A 23,831-nucleotide genomic window follows, 5' to 3' on the forward strand; every position below is an offset into this window, starting at 1 on the left:
GCGCCACTCGGGACCCCGTCTGAATGTACTAACAAGTCCTAAAACGTCATACGAACTTAGTCGGGCCCTCAAATCATATAAAACAACATCAAAAAATAAATCGCACTCCAATTCAAGCCTAATAAAAACTAACAATTTCCAACTTCTACATTCAATGCCGAAACCTATCAAATCAAGTTCGATTGACCTCAAATTTTGCACACAAGTCATAAATGACATAACAGACCTATTTTAATTTTCAGAATCGGATTCCGACCCCGATATCTAAAAGTCAACTCCCTGGTCAAACTTCCAAACTTAAATTCTATTTTAGCCATTTTAAGCAAAATTCAACTACGGACTTCCAAATAATTTTTCGGACATGCTCCTAAGTCCAAAATCACCATACGGAGCTATTGAAATCATCAAAACTCCAATCCGAGGTCGAATATTAAAACTCAAATTTGGTCAACTCTTCTAACTCAAAGCTTCAAACATGAAAGTTCATTCTTCCGAACTAATTCTGAAACACCTGAAAACGCAAACCGACAATTTACACAAGTCATAATACATCGTATGAAGCTATTCAAGACTTCAAATAGTTGAAAGGAGCGTACTCAAAATGACCGGTCGAGTCGTTACAATAATACCATTTCAATATAGCAACCACAAAATATCAGAACAAATCAGACTATTATAGAGAGGTTTTACTGTACCTATAGTAGCCAAGTTTTCTTTGGAACGTATACTATTCTTCATATTATATTATAATATGTTCTTTATAACAGCATTTCACTATAGCAGTCAAAAAAATATCGAAACAAATGAGATTGTTATAGAGGTTTTACTGTACCTATAATTGTTTGGGCAGTCGTGGATAAGTCAAAGGGCAATGAACACTTGAACTTGAACAGCCAATGAGGTATAATCACCAACCACTAATATAAAGGTATGATGTAAATCATACAAGATTTGAACTTCTATAATTAAGGATAACCTTTTTTCACATTATCATTTCGCATGATAGGTAACTTTAGATAAATGCTTATAATAAGTGTAAGTAGTAACAAAGAATAAAACAAGTGACTTGTTACAATGTCAAGTTAAATTACATTGTTAATATAAAATTAAAGTTCTTTACGTCGTTGGGGCGTGTATATAATTTAAATTCACCTTGAAAAAATAAATACATTCTAATTTTGTTCGTTACATGGAAATTAGATGACAGCAATCTCTCTATGAATTAACAAGCAAATGCCATAAATATTGGAAGTAGATAGTAATGTGCTCCCCCATTATCATTTTAATTTTCAAAAATCATTGAATTGAAGAGGAACTTTGCTTAATTAAGCTATTTGAATTTGAATTAGTAAACTAATAATGATGGGCACTTTGGCTTCAGTTTTTAAAGGAAGTAAAGTATCCATATAATCCGTCCACTGTCTAGTACGCGTTTAAGATGTTTTCAACAGATGTAGCTTTCATATTCCTAGTAGTAGTAGATATGAATTATATGCATCTTCTTATCAAAAATTAAAAGCTCTATAATTAAACCTAAAACAAATGTCTATTCTCATTTTTGATTTGTAAGATATTAAACTGAAAAAGAACTCTCTCCAATATAGCGCGCGATATAGTCCACAAGTAATATTGAAAAAATATATTTTAGTTTATTATTTATTTTTCCTAATTGGTATATATACATTATATGCTAACCGTACACGGTTATACACATACTATACATAAATATCATACATCTGGTAGCTTTTTTGGCGTAAGCGATTGAATGAACGGATATTTAAGTTAATTCTTCTTTTTTTTATTTGTGCATAAAGAAAAATATTGACACGCCTATATAATATGGCTCAAACTTGTGAAAAAGGGGGAAAAAGAAAGAGATGGATCTGAATATACTTCAGAGGGAATCAACCAAGATCACTTGTATTTTCTTAATTTTATAATTCAGTAGGATGACCAAGAAAAGTTGAGTGTAAATAAAGAGAAATCAAAAAGTAGTACCCTGATTATTTGTATAGAAAGATAGTAATAGCCAAAACAAGCAAAGAATATTTTAAAATATTATTAATACCACTTATTGTTTATTAGAAGATTATGCAGATGCAAAATTGCACGCTTGGAGGTTTTGTTACTTTTAAAAATGTCAATAAAGCTGATCATAGAACTATTTGAAGTGATTATTTTAATGGTAGTTATAGCAAAGAAGAGAAAGGCGAGTGTTTTCTTGTTGAATGAAAAATCGTGGGTCAAGAATCTAGAGTTTTCGAAATTTAGATAATTAATTAAGTGACTACTTCAATATTTTCCTTCTTTGATAGTGCAATATTTCGTGTATCCGTTAACTTGAAGAAAAATTTAAAATTTATAAGAATATGAATGATGGACATTGGACACCTAGGAAAACTGTAACTTCTTATATATTCAAAGAAAACGATGCTACTTAGGGTCCGTTTGCTCATAAAAAAAAATTCCTTTTTTTCGATTTTTTTTTTACTTGTTTTCGAAATCAGTGTTAGACCATGAAGTTTTTTATTTTCAAAAAACTATTTTTCAAAATTTTCACTTCAGATCACTCACAAAAATTCAAAAACAGTAAATCATATTCATATTCAAACACAACTCTAATTTTCAATTACTATTTTCACTTAAATTTTTTTTTTCTTTTTTCCGAAATTTTAATTCTTATGTCGAAACGCTCACTTAATAACCGTTTAGATTTAATATTAGGCACTGTATTCTCGTTATTGACTTAAGACCTTTTCTTTTTCCCCTAATACCTCCGAGGTTAAAGTTTTGAAATAAATGTGATACAAGGCTCTTTATAACGGTCATTATTTATAATAATATTTTACTATAACAACTAAATTATCTTTGAAATCAATTTTTCATGTTATATTATATATTTTTTATAACAACACATTACTATAACAATCAAAAATAACAGAAAAAACGCGATTGTTATAATATTTTTCCTGCATAAGACGAATTTCTAGTACTCTAATCATTGAAGTTGAATTTTCCAAGCTTTAAAAATTGATCCACTAACATAACGGGAAGATAGGAATAAGTTTACTGTTCAACGTGGAAACAGTGTTTTTTGTTTTCCAATTAACAACACTAAAGATTAGCGTGTAAAGAAAACACATAGGTACTTCTATGGATTATAGGAGCAGACTTGGACAAATTCAAATTACAACAACAACTCAGTATAATCTTATTAGTGGGTTTGAGGAGGGTATACGCAGACCTTACCCCTACCCTGGAGTAGAGGGGCTGTTTTCGATAAACCCTCAGGTTCCCTCCCTACAAGAACTCACTACCTTGCTCTTGGGGTGACTCGAACTCACAATCTCTTGGTTAGAAGTAGAGAGTGTTCACCACTAAAGCAACTCACTCTTGTCACTTGGACAAATTCAAATTAAATATTTTATTTCAAATTCAAGGATAATTCAAAGAATCTTTAACTTTCGAGAGAAAAATTAAAGAAACACTTCGTCTATACGTATTGTACAAAGAATAGAAAATGAGCTTAGTCGTTCTATACGAATCGCTCCAATACGATGGACCCGAGGGGTCCGATTTTCTATATCTTCAGTGAGATTCTTCTAGCTTAGTTAATGATAGAACAAATAAAATAAACAATAACACTAATAAATAATACAATAGGTTACGTCATGGTGAAAAATGAAAAATAGAAATATTATATTAACTTTTTCTCCATCTTTTACTTCTATCAGCATGCTTTATTTAAAAATAGTTAGGATTACATTTTATTGTCGACTTTAGGATGACAAATATATTTCGACGGATATGAGTGTTGGAAACTAAAAACAATGAGAATTTCAGTGCGACAAGCACAGTCGATTCAGAAAAATAGAGCTTTTATGGCGATTTATAGAAGTCGTGAATAAAAATTAAGTTTTTCGTATCTACTCTGCTTGACTCTATGTGTAGGTGCAAATAATTTCTAGTATTGGCTAATGTTTTAGTCGCCATAATAGTCTAATTTTTCATGTACATAAAATTCTAACTATTTAAATTTTTACTTTAATATAATGTTATTTTTTAACATGTATGTTGAGGTCAAAAAATTAGAAAAGAAGACACACATTTGACTCAATGAAGCTACCCCATTAGTAACCAGATTTTAACATGATTTTGATTACTAAAGTTTTAACTCAAATGTGATTCTTAACCTTATAAACGTATTTCAAACAGACTTTAAGAAAACAATAAAGAATATGTCAAGATCAAGTAAATCGCAAGAAGATCGACCAATTTCTGGATTGAACCCCAATTGAATGAAGAAGAAGCGAGCATCGAAGAGAGAATTCTAGAAGCGCATATTTTCATTATTTGTGTTTTCTCTCAAGTGTACAATGCCCTATTTATATTTACAGACAATACATAAAGTGTTTAAAAACAAATACATGTATACATTTGGGCTATATCTATAGCTATACTATGTTGGGCCTCCACTATTTGTTGAGCCTGGGTCCATTTCAGAACAAGTAACTCCAACATTCCCCTCAAGCTGGAGGGTGAATGAACACCCAGCTTGCGAAGGAGGAAATAATGTTGAATCCCAAATAAGACCTTAGTATAAAGGTCTGCCAGTTGCAAAGATGTTGGAATATAATGGAGGGAGATGAGACTAGCAGCCAACTTCTCACGAATAAAATGGCAATCAAGCTCGATGTGCTTGGTTCTCTCATGCATAACAGGATTGTGAGCAATGCTCAAGGCTCTTGGTTGTCACAATATACACGCATAGGAGAGGAAATATGCAGTCCAAGATCACCAAGTAAACACACCAGCCAAGTGACCTCATCAACGAACATGCAGAGTGTTTTATACTCTGCTTCAGCTGAGGATAAGGAGACTGTTTGTTGCTACTTCGTTTTCCAACAGAGAGGACTACCACTCAATGAAATAAAGAATCCACTAACACTCTTACGAGAAGAAGGGCAAGTTGCTCAGTCAGAACTAGAGAAAACCTTCAAAATAATATATGAAGAACTAGTGAGCAAAAGACCCTTAGCTGGATCATTGACCAGATATCTCAAAACATGGAGGGCAGGAATCATGTGCCCAGTCCTTGGAGCATGAAGAAATTGACTTAAGTATTGAACTGAGAAAGATACATCGGGTCTAGTATATTGCAAAAAATTGAGTAAACTACTAGTCTTCTATAGGGTGAAGTGTCTAGCAACAGATCACAAGAATCAGCAGTGAGTTTGTTATTCAACTCAAGTGGAACCACAACAAGAAAAGCAAAGGAGCACTAGAACTCAGCAATCAGCTCCTTGCAAAATGTATACTGATTAATAAGGAAACCTTGAGGCTTCCTAGACACATTAAGCCCCAGAAAATAATGTGCATTGCCAAGATGTTTTATCTTAAACTAGTCATCAAGAAAGGATGTAAGAGTCTCTATTTCAGAGAGGTCATTCCCAACCAACAAAATATCATCTACATATACTGCAAGGATGACAATAGAGTGAGAAGAAGATTTGATAAAAGGGGAATAGTCATTCAAACTGGGTTTGTAGCCTTTGAACAAAAAGGCAGTGGAAATCTTTGCAAACCATTTGAATTTTCAGAAGATGATTCCCTTTGAACACAAGCAACTGACTTCTTAATCTTAGTGAATTTGAAATCAGTTGTGAATCCATGAAGTCTATAGCACTTATCTATTGTGTGTCCATTTTATTTTACAGTATTTGCATGATAAGGCAGACATTTTTGGCTCAAAATTGACCTTTTGGGTATAATACTAGTTGTTTGTGGATTGGCTGAACTTTGGAGTAGAAGAATTGACTAAAAATGATGATGAGTTACAAGAATTGACTGGGCAAGACTGATCTCCCTCTGTTTGTCATCTCTAATTAACATAGAATATACCTTGCCCACAGAAAGCCCATGACTTATCATGAGGATATTACTTCTCACATTACCGTAAGTGTCATTCAAGCCAGACAAAAACAGAATGAGTTGTTGGGCCTTAGTGTGTTCATGAACAACACCACAAGTTCAAGGTTTACTAGAGATAAGGTGATGAGTTCATCCGACATACTTTTAATCCTAGTGAAGTAACTAGCTACTATATCAGAAGAATCTTGTGTAGTAGAAGAAATTGCTCTCGGAAGACTATAGTAAAGGGAGATATTTGATTCTCCAAATCTCTCTTGTAGGTTATCCCAAGCATCTTTAGCAGTTTTATAGTAGAGGACAAACTTTTAATGTCTTTTGAAAGTGAATTCATTATCCAAGTCCTAAACATATTGTTACACCTTTCCCAGTTGTGAAATTTTCTGAATTTGCGGTAGGTCTAGTTAGGGTTCCGTCAATTAGTTGAATTTTGTTCTTCGTAGAAAATGAGATAAGCATTCCCTCTTTCCCCTCCCCGTAACTAGTATAGGGAAACAAAGTAGAGACTAACATAACTCTGGAGCGTCAAATGGAGGCAGATAAAGTGGATGAGATGGATCTAGGGCAGCATTCGAAAGAGAAGACGAGCTCACCTAGAGTAACATTCGAAGCAGAAGATGAGGTTCCAGTCATGTTGACACACTAACACCAGGTGTAACAAACAAATATAAATCCAGCAAGAACTAAGTAAGGATACTGCAAAAACTATACTAATACAGTATTTAAGCAAGAAAACTGAGGGTAGAGAGAGATATCAGTGCGGTGCGAAGTCAAGATACGAAGGCAAAAAGACCTTAATTCCAAATTTCCTCGAACCAGAGATGAACCAGAGAAAATTGTCCACAATACGACGAAGATGACTATAGAGAAGGAAAATCACCTCAAAAAATCATTTTGACCAGAAAACCAAACAGAGACGCTGATCGCGGGAGAGTTCACTGTACACATGAAGAAGAAGATGCGAATATCCAGGAATCGCTCTGATACCATGTCAAGATCAAGTAAATTGCAATAAGATCGGCCAATTTTTGGATTGAACCTAATTGAATGATGAAGAAGCAACCATCGAAGAGAGAATTCTAGAAGCAGATTTCTTTCATCATATGTGTGTATTTCTCTCAAGTATACAATACCCTATTTATATTTTCATGTAATAAATGAAAAATAAATTACCTCATATAGTAAAAGTATACATCCTATTTATTATAAACTAAAATTATTTTAAAGTATTATTTTCTATAGCTACCTTTTATATTTTATAGAAAAATAGGTATTTAGGGTATATATTACCATTGGGGGATAAAATACGCTATTTATGTTTTTCATCTCTCTTTCACTCAATTAACATACGATTATCTCTCAGAATTTTTCTTCTTTCTCTCTCTTCTTTCTATCTCTCTTTGAGCAAAATACCTGCTTCTAATCGTGAATTTTCTAGTCGAATCCTCTAGGATTGCTGCAATTGAAAATACTTCTAAATTGTTTGGAGATAGAGAGGAATGACGGACCTTTTCTTCAAAATCAGATTCATCCATAGCAAGGAGGGGCTCGTCACTCTAAGGCTAGGGACATTGCGCGGGGAGCAATAAGGATGTCAGAATAATCCGAGTAGAGCATGGGTATTGTGACATGAATGACTGATATTGTATTCTGTACGGATCTGACGAACTTTCTTCTCTTCTTGGCCGGAAAATGCCACCTCCGATGAATTTTCTTCTCTTCTTTGCTATTTAGTCACATACAATGATACAAATACATTGTATGTTGTACAAATTCACTCAAACACATTGTATTTTGTATAAATACATTTTTATGCATGTATTTATATATTTCGAAGGTCTGTATTTTTTTTAATACAACTGAATACACATGTATTTATGCATATTGTACATATAGTATTCATGAATATAGGATATAAATATTGAAATACACTGAATACAAATATTGAAATAAAACATAATATAAACAGTGAATACATTTAATTTTAAAATACAGTGAATACAGTAAAATACAAATAGAAATACATTGAATACAACCAATAAAATATAATGAATACATCAGTAATAACATGTATTAGGAATAACTAAAATACTGTTAATACAAATACATTTGAATACACTGAATACAAAATAGCGAATATAGTAAATACAAACATTGAATCTAATAAATCTAACAGTAAAAACAAATATTAAAATACACTAAATACAAAAGTTAAATACAACAGTTATATACAACTGAAAAACCATTCTAATTAATTGGGTTAAAAATGAGGCATGTTAGAATTGATTTTGTTGAGTTATATTAGGAGTGTATTTGATCCTATTTCGATTATTAGACAGATGGACAGACTTATTTTTAAGATGATTATTGTTATTGTATTCTTGAATACGTAGCACGAATACATGTGAATACAGTCGCGTACAACTATAACCCCCTATTTTTTAAGCGACTTTTGCTACTGTATTCATGAATACAGTAGCGTGAATACAACGAATATACTACCGTAATAATTGAATAGTTGCTATAGGAAGTAATTATGTATATAATAATTATAGGGAGTTAATTGCTATTACTAAACAATAGTGGTTTCTGAAAATTCTTCATAAATGAATAAAGTGTTTTAAAACAAATACAAGTATACATTTGGGCTACATCTACAGCTATACTATGTTGGGCCTTCACTGTTCGTTGGGCCTGTCCATATCAAAACAAGTAACTCCAACAGAATATCACGAGTAAAACACATTTATATTAGTATGAATTACGGGGGTTTATATACAACATACTATTCTACGAAGCATTTCTGACGTATGTCAAATTAAATGGTGGTGAACACACTTCTAAACTATTGCTGCAAATAAATTTTATAAAGAATACCCTATATCTAATCCCAAAAAGAAAAAAGGTAATTTCGTCGGGATTAATATAATTAACAAATTGCTAGGATTTTTTTGATAGACTGTATTTCTTCGAAATTTTCTTGGTAAGTGGTGATCTTGATTCGCGAAGTCTTCTTTCATTCACCAATAACCTTGCAAACCTGTCACCAAAAGGAATATACAAATACTAAATGGGTTAACTTATTTTCATATTTTCAAATTAAGATAGCTTCAAGTGATTGTATATATTAAGTTTAACTTAAATTATATTATTCACAAAGGACAAGAGAGAGCTTTTCTAACACCTTTTCTAGCTGTTCCTGTTTTTTATACACAAAGTTTACCATTTTGCACATGTAGCTAATAAAAGCGTAATTTTGTTTTTAAACTTTTGATAATTAATCAAAGTATTATCAATGTTTTAATACCTTATAAGGGCTTCTTCATTAGTTCCTCCTCTAGGAATTGGTTCTGTCAAACCTGTTTCCAAATTTACCCTTGAAAGTGGCTTTTTTAGTAAATTTTGCCCTATTTCCACTAGCCTTTCCAAATTTTCCTTTGTGGCTATATCCACTGAGGCTTCTGTTCCGCTCAGTTCATCCTCCTGTTAATTTCAATAACCAAGAAAAATATTAATCAACCACTATAATAAGGGCCGTCCCGACGCAAAAAGCATCTCGCGTTCACACAGGGTTCGGGGAAAGGCCGCACCCCAAAGGGGACAGCCTACCATGATGCAAGTATCATTGATTGATTATACGGCTCGAACCCGTACAAACCATCTCACGTTCACGCAAGGTTCGGGGAAGGGCCGCATCCCAAGGGAGAGTGATGTAGGCAGTCTATCCTGATGCAAGTATCAGTGGCTGATTCCACGACTCGAACCCGTGACCTATAGGTCACACGGAGAAAACTTGACCGTTGCTCCAAGTCTCCCCTTCCACTATAGGAAAAAAAACATAATTAAGAATAAAAATGACACTACATACTTGAATTCGAAGGTAATTATTATCACTGTGTAGAGCTTGAAAAACAACAGAATTATGGTAATCAACCAAATCAGCACTTGATTGGAAGAACACTTCAATTACTGGTGTGGAACCTTTGTGAAATAACCCATTCAAAATACCCCATTTGGCTGCCATTGATGCATTATATTTATGTTCCCATTTTGCAGATCCTGTCCCTAATGATATTACAAGAAAACGCCCGTAATCCATTGGTTTTATTGGGAAGAAATCTGGGTTTTCCTTCAAAATTTCTTTGCTTACTTCCGATACTGCAATCAAAGCCTGCAGAAAACATATGCCAACATATTCTTAGTGCTTCTCAATTGATTAAATTTTACTGTGGACGTTGCTTGAAAAAACGAAAATTAGTTAAATAGAAGAGAGATAGAGTATTTAGTAATGGGATCTTTACACAAATAGCCGCCTGATTTCACTATTTACACACATATATATATTTATATTTACTAGCTATTTTTATGTTAAGTAATTTAGCTATTTAGGTTAGCTCTTCTTTAGTAATACTACCTCTTTCCTGATGTATGTACGTAGCCCTGATCAAATTTTGAGAGTATTTTGACTGTGAATTCTCACATAAAATTCGAACATAAAATTTTTAATTTTTCTTTAATAAGAATTATATATTTGAAAACTAACATAAAAAGTAATATAAGATACAATAATTAATAATTTATACACTACTAAAAATCTGCTAAAAACCGACCAACAATTTCCGACCAACGTTGGTCGGTCAAAAAATGCGACCAAAAACCGTCCGGGTTGGACGGAAACTGGGGAAAAAAATATTTACATTTTTTAAAACTAAATACCGACCAACGTTGGTCGGTAAATTAGTCAATGAATTGACCAAGCTGGTCAGACAAAAAAATTTTGAATTATCGACCAACGTTGGTCGGTAATGTGGATCCAATTTTTTAAATTTTAATAATTATTTTATTATTTAAAATATTTTATAATATTTAAGAATTTATATTTAAAATTACCGACCAACGTTGGTCGGTTAATGTAGGGGAAGTATTTACCGACCAACTTTGGTCGGTAATTTTTATTTTCTGCAAAATAACCGACCAAAGTTGGTCGGTTATTACGTCAACAATATTGATCAAACTTTCGAATTACTTTTATATTTACTATCTAAATAATATAAATGTAATTCGCTAACACTTTTGTAATACAAATAATTAATACACTAACATATACTATATATAACATGCTATTTGTAAATTGATTCATCGACTTATAACTTACTTAATTAGATGAATCGATGAATATTAAAAACAAAACGTTTGACCTATATCGACTAATAGTAAAAACAAAACGTCTCGACTTATATCGATTAATCTAGCTATGCCATGTATTATTAGTGATGAATGAATGAAAAATAAAAGAATTAATACTAAACATCTGTGACACACACACATATATATATATATGGATCACAAATTAAATAAACGAAAGAAGATATTAATATTAAGTAAACGAGTTAAATTAATAGGTCAAACATGGTCAAACTTTAACAAGCTATATATATACACACTAACATATACTATAACAAGCTATATATATAGTTAAAGTATTACAATGAAGTGTGTTTGTATGTGTGTGTGTATATATATATATATATATATATAAGAACATGAAGCGCTAGGACCACAGGGTCGGGTTCTTTTAGGGATAGACTTGGAAAGATACTAATTAGTATATATACTTTATCATCAAATATATCTATTTGTAAATTGATTCATCGACTTATAACTTACTTAGATGTATTGATGAATATTAATCGATGATTCATCAAAACGTCTCGACCTATATATCGATTAATCTATGTCATGCATTATTAGTGATGAACGAATGAAAAAAGAAGTTATTAGCATCAATTACAATATAGTGTATGTGTGTGTGTGAGAAATTACTCACATACTTAATTATAACTTAGAAAATTTACTTAGATAGATGCTATTATAATTTATTAAAATTAAATAGTTAATATAATTATTTATAAAGATTATGCTTATAGTTTATAATTATTTATAATAATTGCATAGTTAAATAAAATAAATGCTTGTAGTTTTTAATATTTTTTTTATAATTTATAATATTTTAAGAAAAAAAACACAAAAAAAAAAGATTTTTTTTTTTAAAAAAAAAAAAACCGACCAAAGTTGGTCGATTTTTGGTCAAACGGTCAGCACTTAATGTACCGACCAAAATTACCGACTAACTTTGGTCGGTAATTCTAAAATCAGAGAACTCAAAAACGGGGGAAACCCCCATTTCTCTGAAAGGTTTCCTCTTCCCTCTTCCCTCTTCCCCTCTCTCTTCTCCCAGCCCTCCCCCTCGCGTCCAGCCCTCCCCCTCGCCGTCGCCGCGCCGTCGCCGTCACCACTGCCACTGCCACTGCCGCCCCTCTCCTTCTCCATCTCCTAAAAATTCTAGGTTTGAATTATTACAACCCATTTATTTATTATTTCTAGGTTTTGTTAATTAGTTATGAATTAGTTTCAATTGATTAGTGTTTCAATTATTTGAACATTGCATTTTATTGAGGATTAGGGTTTAGGTCTTGTTTTAATTAGTTTTATTAACTAATTAGTTTTGTTAATTAATTTATAATTATAGAATAAATTAATTTGTTGTTGTGAATCGAACTTTTAGGGTATGGGTTGAATTTCTTTAGTTTAGTTAGTTTATGTTTAAACTCATAGGATATGAATTGAAATTTTAGTTTTTAGGATTTGTTCTTGTGAATTGAACTTTTAGGATATGAATTGAACTTTTAAGATATGAATTGGACCTTTTGGATATGAATTGAACTTTTAGGATATAAATTGATGTAATTAGGAAAACATAATTATCTTGAATTAACTAAAAAGGATATAATTAATTTATTCTTGTTTTATTTGTATAGATGGAACATCGTACTTGGATGTACAATAGAAATTATCCTAATCGGCGGGGATTGCGGGAGGATTTTGTAGAAGGGGTTGATGACTTTATTAGACATGCAATGTCACTTCCACCATACCAAAGTGAAGGAGTAATTAGGTGCCCTTGTGTCAGGTGCGATTGTATGAAGTTTAAAAAATCGGAGGAAGTTAAGCTTCATCTTTATAGGAAGGGGTTTATAGAGAATTACTTTGTGTGGACTAATCATGGAGAGATCGATGGTAGCCGTGGGATATTTCATAACATGGTTGTTGGTGAAAGTAGTAGGTCGGTGGAGAATACAAATCTTGATTCTAGAATTCAGGATATGGTTGCAGATGCTTTTGGGGGTGAGCTCAATGAAAATGTTGAACAAACTCCTAATGATGACGCAAAACGTTTTTATGAACAGTTAGAGGAAGCTAGTCGTCCACTACGTGAAGGAAGTCCGCACTCTGAGCTGTCTGTTGCAGTTAGATTACTAAGTATTAAATCTAATTGGAATATTTCTCAAGCAGCCATGGACTGTTTCATTGACCTTATGAGTGAACTAGTTGACCCTAATATCAACTTACCTGGTAATTTCTATAAGGCGAAGAGATTGGTTTCTAAGTTAGGACTTTCGTCAATGAGAATTGATTGTTGTGAAGATGGTTGCATGTTATATTATAAAGATGATGCAACTTTAGACCGTTGTAAATTTTGCGAAAAGCCTCGTTTCAAGAGGCTTTCCAGCGGGAATATGGTCGCTGTCAAGGCAATGCATTATTTACCTCTTATACCTAGGTTAAAGAGGTTATATGCGTCGATGAGTTCTGCTCCTCATATGAGATGACATTTTGAAAATAGAAGACCACCTGGTGTTATGTGTCATCCTTCAGATGGAGAAGTTTGGAAGCACTTTGATAGGACATATCCAGATTTTGCTAGTGAACCAAGGAACATTCGGTTAGGTCTGTGTGCCGATGGATTCACGCCTTTTTCTATATCTGCGACACCATATTCATGTTGGCCTGTCTTTCTTACACCTTATAATCTACCACCTGAGTTGTGTATGACTAGTCCATATATATTCTTAAATTGTATTATCCCCGGTCCACGTAATCCGAAAAGTTTGATTGATGTATATTTGCAACCTTTGATTGATGAGCTAAAACAATTGTGGTATGATGGTGTTGAAACATATGACATATCAACCAAGCTTTTAATATGCGTGCTAATTTAATGTGGACTATTAATGATTTTCCTGCGTATGGAATGTTGTCTGGGTGGATGACTGCTGGGAAGCTAGCTTGTCCTTACTGCATGGAAAATAGTAAAGCGTTCACTTTGAAACATGGCCGAAAGCAATCATGGTTTGATTGTCACCGTCAATTCTTGCCTGATGATCATGAGTTTAGAAGGATGAAAAATGCATTCAAAAAGAATAAAGTGGAATATGATTCTCCACCTCCGATACTTTCAGGTGAGGAAATTTGGGAGAGGGTCCAGAACTTCAGTAAAGTTACTGAGGCTCCACCTTATAGATTCCCCGGATATGGTGTTAATCATAATTGGACGAAACAGAGTATATTTTGGGAGTTGCCTTATTGGAAGGATAATCTTCTCCGACACAACCTTGATGTCATGCATATTGAGAAGAATTATTTTGATAATTTGTTCAACACAGTGATGGATGTTAAAGGTAAGACAAAAGATAACCCGAAGGCTAGAATGGACTTACAAGAATATTGCAGGCGGCCTGAATTATACTTGCAGACAGCAAACAATGGTAAGGTGTTCAAGCCCAAAGCAAGTTACACATTCACTTTGGAGGAAAGACGACAAATTTGTGATTGGGTTACGAAATTAAAGATGCCTGAGGGTTATGCGTCGAATCTTGGAAAAAAAGTAGATATGGAGGTAGGGAAGTTGAGCCATTTGAAAAGTCATGACTGCCATGTTTTCATGGAGACCTTAGTGCCTATTGCATTTTGTGGTTTGCCTGAAAGAATCTGGAAACCCATCACAGAGATTAGTTTGTTTTTCAAAGACTTGTGTTCTACCACATTAAGGGAAGAAAACCTACTTCGGATGGACCAGAACATCCGTGTAATTTCTAGTAAGATGGAAAAAATATTCCCATGTGGTTTCTTTGATGTGATGGAACACCTTCCAATACACCTTGTACACGAGGCACGACTTGGAGGGCCTGTTCAATGCAGATGGATGTATCCCTTTGAGAGGTAATATTATAAGTTTGATGTACTATTCTATTTTATTTGAATGTTATTGGCTAACATGAGATTATGTAGGACAATTGGCAAATGCAAACAATTTGTTAAGCAGAGGAATAAGATTGAAGGATCTATATGCGAAGCCTATCTTGCAAAGGAAACTGCACATTTTTGTTCTTATTATTTTGAGAGTAACGTGCCATGTTCTAGGAATAGGCCCAATAGGCACACGGTCGAATGTGTGAATGATCCATTATATCCACCAATGTCCATATTCAATCAACCAGGCCGATGTTCTAAGGATGTTAGAAAGAGAAGTTTGAGTGATATGGAGTACAAGTCAGCTACACTTCATGTGTTGCTAAATTGTCCCGAAGTTGTACCATTTCTCAAGTAAGTATTGATTTATTAGTTATCAAAATGTAAAATTTACTGTGACTACATATTGATGCAACTACTAAAAATATTTGATATGTCACAGTCACTTCGTGGGTCAATTTGGCTATGATGCTATATATACGAGATTTGATACGTGGTTCAAACAGTTTGTAAGTGTGTGTGTGTATGTATATATATATATATATATATATATACATATGTAGTGAATGTATAAAAATTGATTCATAAGTTGTGCTAACTTATGACTTTTTTAACTCTATGTAGGTAAATAATCCAAATAATGGTGTAAATCAATTTTTGAAAGATATATCTTGGGGACCTGGGCTTCAGGTCACAAAAATGTCTAAGTACGTACTGAATGGTTATAAGTTTCATACAGAGGATTGCTCTAAAAATAAAAATAGCAACAACAGCGGGGTGTGGGTTCTAGGTGGTGATGGCAATCAAGTTGGAGATATTGATTATTATGGTGTGGTCAAAGAAATATTACAACTAGAATATACAGGTTGGCCATATAAGAAATTGACACTCTTTGGATGCAAGTGGTTTGACCCAAATCCAACAAGAGGTACAAGAGTACACAACCAATACAACATAATTGAGGTTAATCATACGAGGGAGTATGATCGTTATGATCCTTTCATAATTGCACATAACGTTAGGCAAGTGTATTATGCTCATTATCCATTGCGGCGGAATAAGTCCGATTGGTGGGTTGTAATAAAAACTAAGCCTGTAGGTAGGGTGGAAGTCGAGAATGTGTTAGATGTTGCATATCAAAACGATATCTCCAATAATCACCAAATAGTGGACGATCAGTTAGAAAATGATTTGGAACATCCTGAACGCATATTGGAAGAAGTTGATATAAATGAAGTAACAATTATAGAAAATGAGGACGAGGAATCAACTGATGAAGCTCAAACAAGTGAGGACGAAGAATTCTCGGACGAGGAACAATACGTCGATGAGGATTAAAAAGTTGGTTTTTTAAAGCACTCTTGTTTTATAGCTAGTTTCTTATATGTTTCAATCTAAATGTGTATTATATTATGCAGATGGCAGGCAAGGGTCAAGGTAACAATGACCCTATTAGTTCTCGGGGTCGAGAAAAGGGTAGGAAGGGAAAGAGGAGGGTAGAAAATAATACTCCCTCTTGTCCACCTTTTTCAGAGATGCCTATGTCTTATCCTCTACCACACGGCTATACTGAGCTGCCACAGCATCACGAGCCGTACACCTTCATTCAGACACCCAGTCTTCCATCACAGGGTCACAGGACTATACGTCCGACATACAGTCCAGCTGCCTCACAGCCATCTGCATCACATCCACATGGATCACATCCCTACATATCACAGCCACATGGATCGCATCCACCCATGTCACAGCCACTCGGGTCACAGCCACTCGGGTCACAGCCATCGGTATCACATCCACTTGGGTCGCATCCAGCTATGTCGCAGTCACAGGGATCGCAACCATCTTCATCATCGACTCCATCTATTGCAGGCCTTCGCCTGGGAGGCATTAGCTCTGACCCGCCTACACCGTCTTCATATGCATCTGATACACATGCTTCGGATGGTGATGACGAGGTAGTGCATTATGATCGATATGGCAGGATCATCATAGTCCCCGAGGGTGATGGGTAAGTGTTATTCATTATTTTTGCGTCTATTGATTTGTAACATTTTTACTAAGATATTAATGTGTTTTTGTTGTTAAATTGCAGGTTCAGGCCGGGTAATAAAAATACGAGGATAATCACCAATGCCATCAGAAAGCTTTATGATGGCCCTTATGCGACTTGGACTGATTGCCCATTCTCACTGAAGGAGCAAATTTTCAATCAATTTAAGGTATAAATGTTCTTTTAAACAGTTTAATAATTTATACTTATGATGTTTTCCATCTAATATTTAACTTTTGAAATACAGAGCAAGTGTGTATGGGAAGACCGCTATAGCGCGGAAGTGGCTACAAATTTTCATCATAAAGCTCGCAAGAGATTGGCGGATGCTTTCTCGGATGCTAGAAAGAAGAACAAGAGGCCTGGCTGGTTACTTGAGAATTTGTGGAATAATTTGCAAAGGCAATGGCTTACCACAGAGTTCTTAGAGAGGAGCGAAAAAGGAAAGAAAGCTCGTGCATCCGAGAAGGGAGGCTCCTTGCACACTGGAGGTGCGATCAGCCTAGGGACAATAAAAAGAAGATTGGTACGTAATTGCTTAAATTATTTTACTTTTCTAAGTATATCTATTCTGTTTATTAACTAAATTAATTTGTTTTCAGGAAAAGAAGTATGGGCGTCCAATGAGTCATGATGAGCTATTCAAGGAGACACATGTTGTGAAGAAGAAGAAAGAGGGGGATCAAGATAGGTGGGTCGAGGACCGGGCCTCGACTGCATATGTAAGCTTTCAATTTTATTTAAGTATTATAATTTACTTTTATAAACAACTTGAAATACTGATTTAATTTAAAATAATATAGGGTCGCTACCAAAGTAACGTGGAGGAATTCATCCGTAGTCATCCAGCTGGTGAATCGGGTGAGCCAACCCAACCTTCGGACGAGGATGCTGAAAGAATATGGTTGGAGTCTATTGGCGGTCCAAAATGGGGGAAGGTATACGGGCTTCCTACTAAAAACTTCCATCGCTATAAGTGTAGAATGTGAGGAATAGGGACTTCCTCGCATGGCGAGCAACTTAATAGGGAGAGCCTCTCCGCTATGCGGGAGACACTGACAAAGCTCACATCAGAGCTAGAAGCGGCCAAGGAAAGAGAAAGGCTTAGAGATGCTCAATTCCTTGGCATGCAAGCTCAGATCAGAACTCTCCTATCTAGTGGAGCTTTTCCGTTGCCCCGATCTCATGAGTCATCTCCAGAGGGTTGACCTCCACGTGATCGTTCCTCCCGCCCTGCTCGTGATCGTTCCTCCCGTCCTCCCCATGATCGTGCTTCCCGTCTTCCACAAGACCGTTCTCTATATCGTCTTGTAGATGAAAGTTCATCAGACGGTGATGATGATGTTGTACAAAATACCCCTTGACTTTTATATACTTTGAACTAGACAAATAGAACCAGTTTTGAACTAGTTGTAATTAGTTTTAACTTGGTTTTGGATTTTTATGTTCAATTGAACTTTAATTTGTTAGTTTTAAAGTATTTATTGAATGTTTTGGCTGTTGTTGTTGTGTTGTTGTTGTTGTTGTTGTTGTTATGTTGTTGTTGTTGTTGTTGTTGTTATTGTTGTTGTTGTGTTGTTGTTGTTGTTGTTGTTGTGTTTTTGTTTTTGTTGTTGTTGTTGTTGTGTTGTTGTTGTTGTTGTTGTTGTTGTTGTTGTTGTTGTGTTTTTGTTGTTGTTGTTGTTGTTGTTGTTGTGTTGTTGTATTGGTATGGTGGCAGGTGGTTTAGCTGCCAAAACAGGCATTTTATGCCAAAATTAATCCCGGAAAAACCGACCAACGTTGGTCGGTTTTTAATAAAATAAAAAAATTATTCCAAAATACCGACCAAAGTTGGTCGGTTAATGAACGTTGAATTCCCAGAATTCAAGACTACCGTCCAACTTTGGTCGGTATTTTGCTTGCATTGTTGAGATTACCGACCATAGTTGGTCGGTAATGTTTAATTTTAATTAGTTTTAAAAAATATATATTTTCAATTACCGACCAAAGTTCGTCGGTTTTTTTTAATTTTAATAATTAATAAAAAAAAAGATAATCCGACCAACTTTGGTCGGTAAAATTAAACTAATAAAATATGTTTCCGACCAAAGTTGGTCGGTAAGTAATTAAACTTGTCAGATGGTCGTTTTAATATACCGACCAAAGCTGGTCGGTAATTTCCGACCAACTTTGGTCGGTAAGCTGTTCCGACCATCAAAATACCGTCCACACCGTAAAGGTCGCGTTTTGGTCGGTAATTTGCCATAACCGACCAACGTTGGTCGGTATTTTTGGTCGGTTTTAGCGAATTTCTAGTAGTGATACTCCCTTTGTTTCAATTTATATGAACCTATTTCTTTTTTAGTCCGTGCCAAAAAGAATGACATCTTTCCTTATTTGGAAATAATTTACCTTTATACAATGATTTATAGCCACACAAAATATATGTGCCTCATTTTACACCACAAATTCAAAAGTCTTCTTTCTTTTCTTAAACTCTGTGCCCAATCAAATGGGTTCACATAAATTGAAACGGAAGGAGTAATATTTAAAAGGCATATGAAAAGATTGTGGTCAAAAGACAAACCCGTTTAATTTTAAGTCTCAAAATTCAAACACCACCAAATAAATCAGGACGAAGAGAGTAGTAAAAGTGTATATATACCGGATTATTTGCAGCAACACCACCATCAATGAGATGATGTTCTTTTACATTGCCTTTGGTATCCTCAACTTTAAAATAATGAGCAGGAAGATAAGTAAGAGCTGCTGATGTACTGATACAAATATCAGCCAGTTTTGCATCATAACATGCCGAACGTTTCGTCTGCATTCAAATAATAAAGATCCCATTTGGTAATTCAAAACTAAATAAAATGTAAACATGTACTCACGTTTGCGTCAAACCATATAATATTATTAAGTGATGAATTAATACGGAGATGTACCTCATAAGTGGAGAAGATGGTTGGCTGCAATTTCTTGATATCAAAAGTGGGAATGACAACGTTAGTAATCGTATTGCTAAGGCGAGTATCTTTCAACTTCTCCTTGACAACTTCATGCAAGTACTTGCCATCGTATTTTGGTCCTATTATAGCTTGCACCATGTTCCCAATAGGAGCAAACAAACCGCTGCATATTTGTTAATAATTCAAAATTTAGTACAAAAAGAATGGAAACAGTACAAGAGAGAAAATTATACAATATATACCATTTCTTTTGTGGAAAGATCTTTGGACAATGCTCTAAGTAGAATGGGGTAATATCTTTGGCTGCATAAAGTGGACGATCATTTTCGTCAGGAGCAGTTAACATGGCCGTCACAACACCACCTGTGCTCGTTCCAGCAATCACGTCAAAGTAATCTGCAAGTCTCGCATCCTTACCATCTAACTCCTGCAAATTTCATGCTACCAATTTTATTTGCCATGCATGCAAAAGTTAAAGCCTTAAAAGAGGAAATGGATCGATCGTTATATAGTATAATACAAATGTATATATAAGAAATTTGACCTGAAGTTGGGATTCAAGAAAACTGAGAATGGTAGCTGGAATAATTCCTCGAATGCCACCTCCATCAATGCTAAGAACAGTGATCAAGTCACCGTAAGTTGGAGGTTGGATTTGAGATGTTTTTCTCTCCATTTCTGATGATTTAATCTTCTAATTAAACTGTTTTCTAATCAAAAGAGGGTAACAAAACTGATTTAAAATGAATAATCTTACAATAATTAAGAGCTAGAAGGCTTGGAAAAAACTGTTGAACTTAACAAGGTATTATGTATTATAAGAATATTATTGAAGTAGCTTATGATGTCCTTTGCAATGTATGAGGAAACATATTTATAGGCCTCGCTCTAGAGAAACTTGATGACTTAAGGGTCAATAATTGACTTAAAGAAAATTCTGGGAAATATGTAGCATTAAGGACTGAGTATCGTGAAGTGAAAATTAAACACGCTAGAGAATTGGTATATATTATTCAATTAAATTGGACTTAGAACAACAAAAATAAACATTTGAATTTTCTTACACTGAAAATGTTTCTTGTTCAGCATGCAAGATTAAAGTCGCCAGCGTGAAGTTATATTACTCGTACAAATTTGCGTGAATTGTTTTTGTTTTTTGGTTCAACCATTTGGTATCCGGAACTCAATGACCAGATTCGCCGTACTGGGCAGCACGTTAAGAGGAAGCGTTCCCTATCAAAAAATTCTTTACTCCCAGAGCTCGAAACCCGAGATCTTTATTTAATTTGGCAAAAATATCTTATACATCCCATTGCTGTTGGGATTAAAGATTGGTAAATGGGAAATGGAGGGAAGAAAGTGGAGGGTAAGTGATCTCCCTTTTGCTTTGGAAAGAGCAAAGTGTCCCTCATTGGTAATGGAAAGAAAAGTGAATGTGCTTATATTGAGAAAGCACTTCTATTAGTGTTAAATGGGTTGGAAAGAAAGTAAGCATCGCGCCATCGTCGTCACTCGCTCGGATTCGGTTAAAGATTGATTGATTAATCTTTTGGACAAAATTTCTTTCAATTATTTAATTCATTAATTTAATTAATTAATGAAAATTTAACCCAGGACCCGCAACGCGACCCGAATTATTTTAAATCCGTTTTCTTTCCCGAATTATTTTAAATCTATTTTCCCGCAATATCTTTAGTGTGTTTTACAGCCTTCGAGTGATTCGCTATTTCATTGACGTTTTTGGTACCAACACTTCGATGAGTTAAATCGTTCTATCCTAGGAGGATAATATTCCAGCACCTCGAGTACTTGAGAGGAATAATTTCCTTAAAGATCGATTGATTGATTAATCTTTTTGGACAAAATTTCTTATAATTATTTAATTAATTAATGAAAATTCAATCCGGAATAACCCAGGACCCGCGACGCGACCCAAATTATTTTAAATCTGTTTTCTTTCCCGGATTATTTAAATCTGGCCCGTTTTCTTTTCCAGATTATTTTAAATCCGTTTTCCCGCAATATCTTCAGTGTGTTTTACAGCCTTCGAGTGGTTTGCTGTTTTATCGGCGTTTTTGGTACCAACACTCTGGTGAGTTAAATCGTTCTATTCTGGAAGGATAATATTCTAGCACCTCGGGTACTTGAGGGAAATAATTTCCTTAAGGACACACTGTGCATTCAGTAGGATCGATTTATTCAGAAATTATTTTTTCATAAATTATTTCGATATTCTGTTGTTGCTAACTTTCTGTTTCTGTTTTTCCTGTTTCAGAAAGTTTACTGTTTCATTATTTACAGTAATACATATTGAATAACAATCTTAAGGAAATTAATTTAATGTATTCTGTTTTTTGGAGATTAAAACCTGTGTGGTTTTCTACTCTTTCTGAATTTTTCTATTCTGATTTGAAGATATAAAAACTTCATCGGAGTATTAAAATTCAGAAATGATTTGAAGACATAAAAACTTCATCGTTTACTGTGAAACAGTATATAAAAACTTCGGTTTTTATTTATTAAATGTATTGTTTACTATTCTATTTTGCCATTAATTGAACTCTTCTGTCGTTGACAGTGAGAAATGACAATTGATAATAAAAATTCTTCTGCGACTGTTGTGGCAACGACGATAGCCTCGTCAAGCCGAACTATTGTTCCACCGCCGAGAAACCGGAAAAATTTTCTGGAGCCAACTTCAAAGGATGGCAGCAAAGGGTGTTCTTTTGGCTTACCATACTTGGTATGCAAAAATTCACCAGTGAAGAACCTCCAGTGCCTGCCATGGACATGCCGGACAACGAGAAATTTATGGTTGTTGAGGCATGGAAACAAGCAGATTTTCTTTGCAAAAGCTAGATCCTAAGTTCTTTAGAGGATGACTTGTACAATATCTACAGTGCTATGAATACTTCAAAAGAATTATGGGACGCACTTGAGAAAAAGTACAAGACTAAAGATGCATGCTTGAAGAAGTTTGTGGTTGCCAAGTTTCTAGACTATAAGATGATAGACAGCAAAACCGTTGGAACCCAAGTTCAAGAGCTTCAACTTATTTTTCACGGCCTTATTGTTGAAGGTGTGGTCGTGAATGAAGTATTTCAAGTGGCTGCAATGATTGAAAAATTGTCTCCTTCGTGGAGATATTTCAAAAACTATCTTAAGCACAAGCGCAAAGAAATGAAGTTGGAAGATCTTGTGATTCGTCTCAAGATTGAGGAAGACAACAAAACAGCCAAGAAAAAGTCTCGTGGAAAATCAACGACTTTGGGAGCTAATATCGATGAGGAGACTGCTCAAAAAAGTAAGAAGAGGAAAAGGTCTTCTGGACAGACGAAGGAGCAGAACAAAAAGAAATTCAAGGGCAACTACTACAATTGTAGAAAAGCTGGTCACAAAGCCCCTGATTGTCATCTCCCGAAAAAGGATAAGAAGAAGGTGCAGGCCAACATAGTGGAGAAGAATGATGACATTGATGATCTGTGTGCAATGATTTCAGAATGCAACCTAGTTGGAAATCTGAAGGAGTGGTGGATTGACTCTGGAGCCACTCGACATGTTTGTGTTATCAAAGAAGCATTTGCTTCTTACTCTACTGCTGGTTCCGAAGAAGAGCTTTTTATGAGAAATACTGTAACAGCCAAGATTGAAGGTTATGGGAAGATATTCCTGAAGATGACTTCCGGCAAGGTGTTAATACTCAACAACGTTCTTCATGTTCCTACTATTAGGAAGAATTTAGTTTCTACTTCTTTACTTATTAAGAATGGATCCAAATGTGTATTTGTATCTGACAAAATTATTGT

At 34.5% G+C, this 23,831-nt stretch overlaps 1 protein-coding gene across 1 annotated transcript; it reads right to left on the bottom strand.

Annotated features, from left to right (window-relative positions):
- Positions 1-8,655: 8,655 nt before the first annotated feature.
- LOC104101144 (patatin-like protein 2) lies at positions 8,656-20,865 on the bottom strand. The gene is made up of 7 exons (XM_070200211.1): positions 20,570-20,865; positions 20,268-20,452; positions 20,002-20,188; positions 19,719-19,880; positions 9,797-10,099; positions 9,236-9,411; positions 8,656-8,968 (listed from the first exon to the last, which is right to left on the bottom strand). The coding sequence occupies exons 1-7, from the start codon at positions 20,699-20,701 to the stop codon at positions 8,869-8,871; spliced, it is 1,245 nt and encodes a 414-aa protein (XP_070056312.1). The 5' UTR covers positions 20,702-20,865; the 3' UTR covers positions 8,656-8,868.
- Positions 20,866-23,831: the final 2,966 nt, after the last annotated feature.

The sequence above is a fragment of the Nicotiana tomentosiformis genome, chromosome 4, assembly GCF_000390325.3.
Source record: "Nicotiana tomentosiformis chromosome 4, ASM39032v3, whole genome shotgun sequence".
NCBI classification, from domain to species: domain Eukaryota; kingdom Viridiplantae; phylum Streptophyta; class Magnoliopsida; order Solanales; family Solanaceae; genus Nicotiana; species Nicotiana tomentosiformis.